General features: G+C 48.5%; 1 protein-coding gene across 1 annotated transcript in view; it reads right to left on the bottom strand.

Moving 5' to 3' along the window:
* Window positions 1–13,176, bottom strand: part of MYO1D (myosin ID) — a 160,659-nt gene that overhangs the window by 119,884 nt on the left and 27,599 nt on the right. Inside the window, exons 2-4 of the mRNA XM_063404055.1 lie at window positions 3,063–3,271; window positions 1,857–1,950; window positions 861–1,026 (exon numbers count right to left, since the gene is read on the bottom strand). Of these exons, the coding sequence (XP_063260125.1) occupies window positions 861–1,026; window positions 1,857–1,950; window positions 3,063–3,271 (469 nt within the window). The remainder of the gene's footprint in view (window positions 1–860; window positions 1,027–1,856; window positions 1,951–3,062; window positions 3,272–13,176) is intronic.

Genomic DNA, 13,176 nt, shown 5'->3' with positions numbered 1-13,176 from the left:
TTTTAGCCTCCACTGCTTTCAAATGGAAACAACTTGGGAGAAGTCAAGAATATGAAATAAACAATCAGGATAAATAAATCATCAGGATTTAAGTCACTGCAGCTGTAGTCCCAGTCCTCTTTTTACATCAAAGTATCCCAAGTTAAATGTTTGGGTTTGTTGTTTTGTTTTTTAAAATAAAGTGTTTATTCTGAAAATAGACTTCAGGGAAATAAGGGGAGAAGTAGAAAAGAAACACAAACAAAAAAGGGTGTTGGCAGATGTGGTCAAACACATAATCAAAGCCAGACGTGTCTCACACAGCAAGAACTGTTAATGGCTCATGCCTGACTTCTCCAGTTTTGCAGTTTTTCAGACACCACTTAATGACACAAAAAAATAATTATGCTCAGGATCACTCAGAATATATAAAAACAAGGCTACCAATAGCTCACCCAAAGCTATGGCATTATTCCAAAATAACACTTCTCAAGCACACTTGCTCCCTACAGCCTTGGAGATCTCCTTCTCCAGGGAGAGCTCAGTGCAGGAATTACAAAGCAGAAGTTGTGCAGAGGGTAAATTGTATCCAAAATAAAAACTGAGTTTAACTTCACACACCCACACACATCAAATCCTTTGGGTAACACAGCCCCGTTGCTGGTGAGCTCTGGAAGTCGTGGTGCTCCAGGAGCAAGGTGCTGCCAGCACTGCAGCGCCTTTCCTGACTCCCGAGGAGAAATGAAGCCCTGGATTTATTTTCTGTGCCCTCATACCTCACCTGCTGTACATGTTTGAACAAAAAACCTTCTACTGGCAAAGCCCAGATTGCAAAAGTAACACCAGCAAAGGCTTTAACCATGGAAGGGAGGGTGCCTTACCTTTTCTAGCAGGTAATTATTGATGTGCCCCCCTATGGGGTCTCCCTTGAAATCAAAGTTGATGTCCATGTACTTCCCAAACCGGCTGGAATTGTCATTGCGGTTTGTTTTGGCGTTGCCAAAGGCCTCCAACACACAGTTGGATTTCAGCAGGATGTTCTTCACTCTGCAGCAGGGATGGATGGATGGATGAAAAAGGGAGCAGGATTAGACTTCAACACTCACACCACAGGATTTTTTTTCACAGCCATTTCTCAGAAGAATTTAATGACAGCAGTGATGCTCTTTGATGGCAGATTTGGGCAGATGTGGATGACATCAGCAATCCCATGGGAAATCAGCTGGGAGCTGTCAGCAACGCTCCTCAGAGGAAGCAAATGCTCTTTGGTTCAAAGCACCAGATCCCCACCCTGAAATCAGCACCAGAATTTCAGTTTCTATACACATTTGAATTCTGAAACCAATTTTCTGAACTCTTTTCCAAGTCATTTGCAAAAATTCACTCAGGGTAGGTTTAAGTCTGTTTCTGCAGAAAGCCACATTCTTTGCTCCAAAACTTTTACTCCAGGACAGAGAGGGACATTTTGCAATTCAGAGTCATGTGAGCCTGGAAGGTCATGGAATACACTCCTTGCACTCCACATGGTGTTCTAGCCCACCCAAATTTCAGGCAATTTGCCCCAGGAAAAGCAATGTATAATCATTTAGGTTGGCAAAGACCTCTAAGATCATTGAGTCCTGCCATTAGATGGTTGATACTGGCTGGATGGTAGTTCTAGATGCTGTTTCGGTTTTGAAAGTTTGAACTTTCAAAATAAACTTTTCAATGTGATTTCAGCAAGTCATACTGCAAAATTCACAGAGTAAAAGCAGTACCTGAAAAGGACCAGTATAAATCAGCATGTACAAGAGACCATCTGATAACGTGGTGCTACAGAGCCCACAGAAAGATCCACAAGCAGGAGAATTTCCCTTCTTTTCCAGCCCAGGCCTTACCTCTCCACCTCAGCCCTCTGCCCAGGGTTGGTGATGGCTGCTATGTACTGCATTATGTATTTACTGGCCTCAGTTTTCCCAGCCCCGCTTTCACCTGGGGGCAGAAACACCACGGTGACCAAACAGATTAAAAAAAGCAAAACAAATCACTGGACAGAAGACCTCAATTCTACCCCAACAGTGCCTGGGCCGTTTGATTTTTTCTTTTTAAAGCAATCTTTGTGTGCACTTGGGACGTTTTCGAAACACAGCCCTAACCCTGCCTGGCTGCTGCTGCTGGGCTGACTTTGAGCAATTGTGCTGTGAGATTGCACAGGTCGGGAAAAAGGCTGGCACACAGAGGATCAAAGGAATATTGTTAGAGGAGAAAGCCTGGCCTGCAGCAGCACAAGGGGCCACTGTTCAGCACCCCAGCCCGAGGCTCTCTCCTTTCAGAGCTGCCCGAGCACGGGGACATCAAGGAAACAAAGTGCCAGGATCCAGCCAGGGATCACTGTGGTACCAGCCCTGCTCCCACTGCTGGAGCCGTGGCCTTTCCAATGGAGCAGGGAACAAACAGTGGCCACTGAGGGCAGCGACAAAAATCAGCAACTCCTGAGGAGAGACGAGCCCAGCTGATCCCAGCTCTGCTGATCCCAGCTCTGCTGATCCCAGGTCACTCCTGATCCCAGCTCTGCTGATCCCAGGTCACTCCTGATCCCAGCTCTGCTGATCCCAGCTCTGCTGATCCCGGGTCACTCCTGATCCCAGGTCACTCCTGATCCCAGCTCTGCTGATCCCAGCTCTGCTGATCCCAGGTCACTCCTGATCCCAGCTCTGCTGATCCCAGGTCACTCCTGATCCCAGCTCTGCTGATCCCAGCTCTGCTGATCCCAGGTCACTCCTGATCCCAGGTCACTCCTGATCCCAGCTCTGCTGATCCCAGCTCTGCTGATCCCAGGTCACTCTCCGGAGCAGACACAGGGCTCCTGCTCACATTATCCTTCTGCAGGCACAGATCCAGCTCCTGGCTGGCACCAGCTCTTGAATGAGATAAGAAATAATTGTGCCAGTCTCCACACATGGATTCAAATGCAAATGAGCAGCTTTAAGATTAATGAAGTTTCTTTTATAAAACGCTGTCATTAGCCAAACCATTCTTCTCCTTCCGCCTGGAATTTCACACAGATCAAGTGCTCATCGCCATGCAGAGCCCTCCCAGCCTACCTGAGATGACAATGCAGGTGTCTTTGGATCGCCTCTTCATGGCTTTGTAAGCAGCGTCAGCGATGGCGAAGAGGTGGGGAGGCCTCTCGTAGAGCTCCCTGCCCTTGTACTGCTCGATGGTGTCCCGCCCGTAGATGTTCAGGTTCTTGTAAGGATTCATGGAAACAACCACCTCCCCGATAAAGGTGTAAATCCGGCCCTTCTCGAACCTGTCCAGAGGAGACAAAGGCAGAAATCAGACAAATATAGAGGTTCAGGACAGGGCTGTCAGGTGAACTCTTCCACCCATCACCCATGGAAACACAAAGCCACCCTGGCTCTGGACATTCCCTGAGCAGGGATGGCGCAGCAGCAGAGACTGAGGGTACAAGGACAATGCCCCAGGGCTGGCTTGGAGTTCCACCCCCTACAAAGGACATTTCTACCTCTGTTTCACTTCCAGATATGTGATATGGAATCTACAGTTTCTACAACTGACAATAAGTGAACGTGAGTATGAGGAGCAAATCTAATCTGCTTCATAAAGGGGATTGGCAGGCAAATTCTGTTTTCACATTCTGTAGTTGTCCATGGCCCAGCTCAGGGCAGAGGAGCAGAAGTTCTGAAGCCCTCACTGAGAAGTCTAATCACACTTGAAAGGAAACAAAGCCAGAAACCCAGGAGGGAACTGCAGCCTCTCAGCTCTGGCAATGAGTCCTTTTTGCTGGAAGGCACTTTGGTATCATCGCTGCTGCTACACCAGAGAGGAAAAATTTCTAAGACTGTGTGCAAACAACCCTAAACTACACCATTCCTACCCCTACCTGGCTCTTTGATTCTTTCTGCAAACAAGACAGAAAATAACTTAATGCTAGTTTAAAAAAAAAAAGTTTAAGTTAGAAGATGTTTCCAAACAAACTCCCATTTTATTGAAAGTTAGCTATGAGGAGAGCTCAGAATAATTCACTTCAGAGGAATTCGCACAGCATTTTTTTCTCAGGAGGAGAAAGGACAGTAGGTTGAGGCATTAACACAGAAATCGTGGATTTCCAGCGCCAATTCCTGACTGCAGCTGTATTTAAACCTTGGGACGTTAGATGGCACCAGAACCCCTCCACAGAGCCCGGGAGCCTCGAATCCTTATGGACTCCGGCACAAATTCTAGCATTACTTTATTGAATTTATTACCACCCCCACGTGATGACAATCCTGACATTTTCTATTGTTCATTTGAGAATTTTCTGCAGCATCTTGGCAGCGTCAGTTTTCAGCAGGTGTAATAAAACTCAAGAAATATCATCCAGCAACCAGCATTCCAGTTTCTACAAGTGCTGGTGCCTCCCACTCCAGTTTCCTCCTGGAACACTGCACTGGGAAGACACGAGAATTGCAAAACATCCTCTTGTTCCTACATCACTTTTAACTGAAAGTGTCCTGATGTGCCTTTCCCAAAACAATAATGAGCTTAAAATGCAAAGATATTTTACATTGTTGAGATATATGCTATTTGAAATGTACCAGTAATGTTTTAGAAAAGATAAGATGACCATAATTACCAATACCAATACCCTTAATTTTAATTTTTTGCAAGATCCGGAACAGGTAGAAGTGCAAACAGATTGGATACCAGGCTGGGAGCCCATGAGGGACTGTGCATACACAGAGGGGAGCTTGAAAAACCAAACCCACACAACACTGTTGGTGTTAAGGAGATCAAGTCACACTGGGACATCAATATGTAATAGAAACCACAAGGACACCACAGCGAGAAGAATCACTCCCACCTTCTGGAGAAGGACACCCAAAAAAGGTGAGTTACCCAATGGAGAACACCGAGCCTGCTCTCCCAGGTCACTGCCCAGCAGCACAGAGCTGCTGCTCAAGGCACTGCTGATGCTGAAAATAAAGATCCAGCAGAGTGTGGATGAGGCTTTAAGCCCCATGAGCAGCTGGAGGGTTCATGGCCACAGAGTGGCTGAGGGGGGTTGTTTCAGCTGAGGAGAAATGCCAAGCCACCATCACAGCACCCAATACTCTGACCTCTTCCTTACGTAATGAATTATGTAAACTTGCATTGCCAGAGCCCAGTTTAAGTTTCCTCCCATGACAGTTCAGCATCCCTGAGTGAATCATAGAATCAGGGAATGTCCTGAGCAGGAAGGGACCCCCAGGATCACCCAGTGCAGCTCCGGGCCCTGCACAGACCCCCCAACAACCCCACCCTGTGCACCCCTGGCAGCGCTGTGCAAACTCTCCTGGAGCTCTGGACCATTCCCTGGGGAGCCCGGGCAGTGCCAGCACCCTCTGCCTCTAAGCAGAACCTTCAGGTCTGGCCCTGCCAGCCTGTCCCTGCAGAGCCCCTGCCCCAGAGGGGTTCCAGCTGGGATGTTGGCACAGGCAGCAGGCTCACATCCTGCCTGCCGCTTCCCCACAGCTCAGCTCAGATAGCAGATCCCACACTGGGTCTCCAAGCCAAGTTCTGAAAGGCTTTACTGGGCTCTGATGAGCTGTGTCTTCAGCTCTGTGGCAAAAGGCAGATGGAGATGAGGGGGAAGGATCTGTCTCCAGGTTTGACAAACAGGCACCTCTCCAGCCTGCCTTTGGGGATACAGAGTTTATGACCAAGTGACGCCCCCATTTACATCTCAGTTCATTTCTCTTTATTTCCTCGCACCAGAGTTACAATTGCAGAGCTGTGCTCCGATGTTCCCACCAGGAGCTCCAGCTCCTCGCCCCTCATTGCTGATAAACCCCTTTTCATCCCTGACGTGGCTCAGCACAGCAGCAGGCCAAGAACAGCAGGGCCTCTCTCCAGGGCCGCACGGCTGTGGGAGAGCCGGGTTTGCCTTGCCCATGGAGAGCTCAGGAAAGCTTAGGAAAACAACCTGCGAGGGCAGTGCAAATAGGGAGCTTTGAGCTGTGTTAAACCCACAATTCCTCTGCAGAGCAGGGTCACAAAACAAGACCACTAATCCATTTGGTGACTTTCACAGCCAGCACAGGCATTTTAGTGCTGAGGTGTAACATATAGAACTGGGGTTTTGTTACTCAAAGCAACAACAGTGCAGTTCCTCAAAAAAAAAAAGTTCCTTAAAAAAGGGAACCCCAGGGTCCACTCCTGGGGCGACATCCCTATGGTCAAACCTTGCTTTGTATCTCATGGACGTAACATCAGCCTGTGCTACAACAAAACATTTCCCTGCAATAGTTCCATTTGAATCATTTCTGTATCAATGTCACAGAATCCTGGAATATCCTGAGTGGGAAGGGACCCCCAAGGATCATCCAATCCAACCTCTGGCCCTGCCCAGACCCCCCAACAACCCCACCCTGGGCATCCCTGGCACCGCTGTGCAAACTCTCTTGGAGCTCTGGCAGCCTCTGGGCCGTGCCCATTCCCTGGGGAGCCTGGGCAGTGCCAGCACCTCTGGGGGAAGAACCTTTCCCAATATCCATCCCAAATCCCCCTGGCACAGCGCCAGCCGTTCCCTGGGTCCTGTCCCTGTCACAGGGAGCAGAGACTGGAGCTGCCCCTGGGGAGGAGCTGCAGCCCCAGTGAGTCTCCCCTCAATCCCCTCTCTCCAGTAGCTCAGCTGCCAAAAAGCAATTCACAATATTTAATCCTTGTGGGTTGTTTTGAGAAGGAACATCAGCTCTTTCATGAGAAGTTTTTATTACCTCTATAAAACATCAATTGATAATGAGAAAATACAAACCAGTGAGTCACAGAATATAAATCATTTTAAGGGAGAGAAATTCTTCTCTAGGAAAGAAGTCCACTAAGGCAAGAAAAAAGCTTTTACTTAGTTTTGTAGTTTTTATTTTTAGAGAAAGGAGTTGAAAAAAATGTATCTTTAAGTCCAACAAGCTATATTCATATTCACATCAGTTGCTCCTGGAAAATACACTGCAGAAGTGGGAACACTGAAGCAGAAATTTCCACCACCAGAGAGCACTCCCCCACCTGACAAAAACTCCAGTCAAAAATAAATCCGTTCTTACCGAGGAAATGATGCAACTTCAAATGCACTCAGTACAAATAAAGAAAAGTTCGTTGGCAAGACTTGGAACCCACAATCCCAAACAACATCTGCAGGACCTGCAGGACGGGACCGTTACACAAAGACGCCCCACCAGGGCCACCCGCTCATCACTCACATCAGACAGGGAACTCCTAATTAATCACTGACATGTAACTCTGCTCCAGAAGCCAAAGAGCCCTTGGGGGAGCCCTGCCAGCCCTGAGCACCGGGCAAACGGCTCCTCACCAATCCACTCTGCCACTCCATGCCCATCTGTCCAACATCCGAGGGACAGAATATCTGCTGGAGAAACATGGCAGGTCACCGGCTTGCTGCTCCTTTAGGAGAGCTGAATGCAGGTATTGGTATTCTGGATTACTTTCTACTGGAAAAAGCCCTTCTGTGGTCCTGAACTGCTCTGCTCTCAGCACTGCTCACAGACTGGCAGCACATTCTGCTCTACAGGCACACCAAAGCTTCACCCGTGCTCCCTGAAGCTCCTTGGGCTCAGCCCCTCCTGATGCTCCACAGGTCCCCCAGGACAGGCCCTGCTCAGTCAGTCACAGCACAGACACCCACTGGGATGGGTTTTCAGTTTGCCTCAAACAGTGCAGCAGTGCTTTAAAAGAAAGGAAATGTTAAGGAAAAACAAATAATTCAAAACAGAATCAGGAGGGCTACAGCTGCCTCAGCTGTGCTAGCCAGCAGCAAACCTAGTCCCACTGAAGATTAAGAGAATCAAAACTGATGGTTTCAAACTATTCTCTGTTTCCAGCTTATTTGTGAACTCCAAAGCACAAAGTGAAATACTGTGTATGAACACACAGCTTTTTCTTCCTCCTCTGTGCTTGGGAAGAATGATACTTCTAGTATGTGGAGCAGGGGCAATTCCTTTTCCTGTTGTAAACAACCCACGTGGTTTGGGTTACTCTCCCAAATGGGGTAACAAGCCTCAGTTATTTTTTTCCATGAAATATATACATTAAAAATCCATGACTTCAGGCTTTGAGTCCATTCTCTTTGCAAACCTATATGGAGACATTTAATGAAAACCTGTGTTCATGAGCAGCCAAGGATGGGCCTTTAGGATGTGTTCACTAAGGAAGGGAATTTAGGCAGACTTCTGGCAGTGAAACCAGATTTACCTGGTTTGAGGGTGCAAGAATGAGTAGCCTGCACTCACCCAAGGGAACAACCCATTCTCCTCGTGCTTTGGGAAACGAGTGACTTTCCCAAAGCCAAGTTCACGCTGTGCCTCAGGTACTTGGGCTTTCCTATGTGATACCGGGTCTCTACTGAGAGTTCAGTGCTGCTTGAAGACCCTATTTTATGTAAATCTCAAAATAAACTCAGCCTTCAAGCAGGACTTCAAGTCTTTCAGTAAGCTGTTCATAAACTGTCTCACTGCGAATCAGCCTCTCACAAGAGCACTCGGATAAACAGGGTTTGCGTTGGCAGAACTATGGCTAAAATATTCCTGCTGCTCTTGGAAAAACAGAGCAAAAAACTGTCCAGTCAGTATAACCTCCCTGCACCAGGAACACGATCCAAGTCAGTCCTGATCATGAATATGCATGTCTACAATATTCAAAATATGCATGTCTACAAGATTCTGATCCACCCTGAGGGCCAGAAAAACTGCAATTACATTCATGTCGGGTGCAGGTGAGATTTTTGCTAGCAGCTGGCCTGCATGGACTTGGTGTTCAGATGCTGCCAGCTGAACAAAATAGGAAATGCCATTTGGAGCGCGTTCTGCACCACTCCTTTCCTGTATGGAGGAAGCAGACAGGGCAGGGTGAGGAATACTCCATTCATCTGCAGCCTCCAGCTAGCTTGGAAATTAGGTTAAAAGAGTTCTTTGTAATGATGTCACTTTTTTCTAAATAAAATGAGCAAACAACGAGTGACCAGTGCCACATCTTCCTCAACAAACCAAGATTTAAGCAAATTGTCTGTAATTTGATGGGACTGATTCAGTTCCAACCCACCTGACCCTTGAGTCATCCACCACCTCTGCAAACCCACTGGGTAAGGTCAGGGGAAGGAAAATGGGAGATGGATGCTAAGCCAGCTCTAGTGAACACTGAACAAAGCCTAAAACTGGGAGATGTAGGAACAGGAATATTAAAATCCCTCTCCTTAAATATAAAGCACTAACCTAGCACTGAAAAAATGCCAAACCACTAAACACAGGAGTCCCTGAACTTTCATTTCTATCTGCGTCAGACCGGCTGAGCTCTCTCTGCAGCAGGGGAGCCCTGCACACTCCTTTTCCAGCTCCGGAGCACAGCAGAAGGCACAAGCAGACTCGAGAGAGATAAGGAGTCAAAGGAAGTTCTTTGAAAAGCCTCCACACAATGCTTTGTTGTTTATTCCAACCCTCTCATGGGAGGAAGTCACTGCCAGCACAGGTAGAGGGATGCAGTTTGCTCCCTGCGTGTGAAACAGTAAAACATTCCCAGTTTCCACGTGAAAATTTGCCTGGGACATGGCAAAATCTGAGTGCAGTGCACATTGCTGTGTTCTGGACAGGACGGTGCCCTGAGTGCTGTCCTGAGGGGGAATTATCCTGGGATCCCAGATCTAATAAGGGAAGAGTAGAACAGGCTTGGGATAGCAGCAAACAAGAAGTTGCCATCTGCCCATAATCTCTAACTTTTTATCTGCCAAATAAAAGCACATAACCTCTAAAGGGAAAGTAAAAAGCAAAAGAAAGCTCAGCAGTCAGGCAGGTTCTCCTCTGCTCCCATCACACCTGAGCCAGCTGGAGCACTGAGCCTGTCATGCAGAGGAACTCATTTAAATGAGACTCACAAAACTACTGAGGAGGAGGAAAAAGTGAAAGTGATCACTTAGAAATACCTGGGGAGATGAGAATCATCCTGCCAGGCAGCCGGAAGAAAATATTAAACAGAACACAACAAACAGGCCAATACAAAGGGAAAATGGGAATGGAGGACCCTGGCCAACACGGAAAGCTGCAGAGCAGTTCAGTGGCAGCTGCAAGGACCAGGGAGTCCTGATGGATATGGCTGAGCTTATTTTGTGGATGTACTTAGAAGATTTGGCTTCCTGCACTGACTTCATGATCCATTATGTTCCTTCCACTCTGATGTTACGGCACTTAGGTACTTAAAAAGGACATTTTACCGTCATTGTCCTCTTCTTTCCAAACCTTGTGTCCATATTAACTGCAAGCTGCCACATCACGATTATCCCAGCCTTCAATTTGGGGAATACAGCTTTGCACGTTGGACTGCACACCCTTGTGTTAAAGGATTTGCTACCTTCAGGCATTTCAGGGAACAAAACTGCAAAAACACCTGCCCAAAAGGCAAACACCAGGGTTTGTGGTGGATGGAGAGATTTGCACCATGACTAAGATCCTGCCTGATTCCCTTGCTTTGGTTCAGTGGGGTGTGAATTCTGCAGTTGTGGCTTTGTCCCAGTGCTGTCCAGGCAAGCTGATGCTGCTAAATAACCTTCTTGTGAGTGATGCTGGAAGGGCTATGAAATCCTTCAACCCAGCAAAAAGATCCAGAAACATGCAGAAAAACAAACCCCATGAGTGGGCCCCTATTCCTTGCTCCCAGCTCTCCAGTAACTCACACTCCACTCACAAATAACATCACCTGAAACTGCATCAGCCCCTGCACTGATGATCTGCAACCTTATTTTCTAAGCCATTTCTAACACACACCTGGTGTGACACTTTTCCAACTCTGTCCAACACTCTGGCTGAACTGGGGAAGGAGTGTTTGGTTTTAAACTACCTGGTTTAAAGGGGATGAAGGGGAAACCCTGACAGGTCTTCAGGTGTGGGAAGCTGTGGAGAAAGGGAGGGACAAGCCATGGTGGGCAGGTGAAGGAGGAAGGGATTTGAGTGGTGGGGAGGGCACTGCATGAAGCCCTGGACAGGTTCAGCCCCCTCTCCTCCTGTTGTCCCTTGAGCCCTTGGAGTGTTGCTCAGTTAACAGAAACTTGTAATAACTACGCCTCTTCTCACTGCACAAGCCCAAGTGCCAAGGCACAGTCCCAGGATTGCACAGGTTTTTGGAAATGCCTGGAGACTCCTTTAGCAGTCAGCTGGCTGGAAGCTGCTGATGTTCAGCTGCTTCATTGTTTTGCCGGGAAGGAATATTCTGATTTGTTAAGCTCGTGGCCACTGCTGATCCGTGGATGCTACTGGAGGCCCTGAATGCAGCATTGTTTGGGACAGGGCTCAGAAAACCCAAGAATCATCTTGCAGCAGTAACATACAGAACCCCCTCTGCCAGCACTCCAAAAGAATGGCTCCGTGCTCTGGTAATGTTACATCTAAAAAAAATTAGGTGCCTTATTTATACACAAATACAGGCCACACAAACCAGGCAAAAATAAAAATGCAAAACATGCAAATAATGACTCGTGTTTCTGCAGCATTAGGGCTTCCTTTGGAGTTGTTGCAGTGATCTGCACCATAGCACCCCCAAAACAAATAGTGACAGTCCTTACACAGGCCTGTGCGTTGCCTGGCTGTGACACTGGGCTGTGGCACTGGGCTGTGGCACTGGACTGTGGCACTGGGCTGTGGCACTGGGTTGTGACACTGGGCTGTGGCACTGGCTGTGACACTGGGCTGTGACCCTGGGATGTCACACTGGCTGTGACACTGGGCTGTGGCACTGGCTGTGACACTGGGCTGTGACCCTGGGATGTCACACTGGCTGTGACACTGGGCTGTGGCACTGGCTATGACACTGGGCTGACACTGGGCTGTGACACTGGCTGTGACACTGGGCTGTGGCACTGGCTATGACACTGGGCTGACACTGGGCTGTGACACTGGCTGTGACACTGGGCTGTGGCACGGGCTATGACACTGGGCTGTGACCCTGGGATGTCACACTGGCTGTGACACTGGGCTGTGGCACTGGCTGTGACACTGGGCTGTGACCCTGGGATGTCACACTGGCTGTGACACTGGGCTGTGGCACTGGCTGTGACACTGGGCTGTGACACTGGGCTGTGACACTGGCTGTGACACTGGGCTGACACTGGGCTGTGACACTGGCTATGACACTGGGCTGTGACCCTGGGATGTCACACTGGCTATGACACTGAGCTGTGACCCTGGGATGTCACACTGGCTGTGACACTGGCTGTGACACTGGGCTGTGGCACTGGGCTGTGACACTGGCTGTGACACTAGGCTGTGGCACTGGCTATGACACTGGGCTGACACTGGGCTGTGACACTGGCTGTGACACTGGGCTGTGACCCTGGGATGTCACACTGGCTGTGACACTGGGCTGTGACCCTGGGATGTCACACTGGCTGTGACACTGGGCTGTGGCACTGGGCCTCTCCAGGCGCGCTGGCTTTTACAGCACGTGGTGGTGACTCAGCTCTGTGGTTTGGCCCACAAGCCGTCCCAGCCCTTGCAGTGCCAGCCAAGGGCTCTGCTGGACAAACCACGGAGTCTCCAAGCAGCAGATGAGGACATTCTACCTCCAGCTGCCCATCCTGCCCCTCAGTCAAAGAATCCCTTCTGCCACGTCTGCTGCGGGGACAATGAGGGACAGCTGCGACCTCGGCCACCCCCAGAGTGCCACTAACTCCTTTCAGACACCAACAGCCTCAGCCAGAGCACGTGGACAAAGAACCACAAGCAGTGGAGATGAAAATTAAGTTTGCAAATCACAAAGCAGATATGTTTCAACAATATGTCCATGAACTGCTCAGGCTGAAAGGACTTTTCCTTGTGCTCCCTTGAAAGCATGGCTAGTCAGGAAAAGCATCCCACTTTGGATATAGCTTTGGCTCAGGTTTGTTCTGGGGCTTTTTTCAAATATTTTCTGTTTTGTACTGGAAAAGCTTCATGTTCCTAATGGAGATCTGAACAGAACTGCACTGAAACCCCTCTCCTCCATCTCCCAGTCTCTCCCATCTCCAAGAATGGAGCAGGAAGACTGACTCTGAGACTCTGTAAGGGGCCAGATCATGTCAGTGTGAAAAGACCCAGTAAACACACAAGATTTGTTCTTCCAATTAAAGAGCACCTAATATTTCACAGAAAGTTTGGGTGGGAAACAAAAGGATTTTTAACTACAACCAAGTGTAGTAGAATC

Source organism: Prinia subflava, chromosome 8 (assembly GCF_021018805.1).
Source record: "Prinia subflava isolate CZ2003 ecotype Zambia chromosome 8, Cam_Psub_1.2, whole genome shotgun sequence".
Lineage (NCBI taxonomy): Eukaryota > Metazoa > Chordata > Aves > Passeriformes > Cisticolidae > Prinia > Prinia subflava.
The sequence above is the reverse complement of the archived record's forward strand: the minus strand, read 5'-3'. Positions and strand labels throughout refer to the sequence as shown.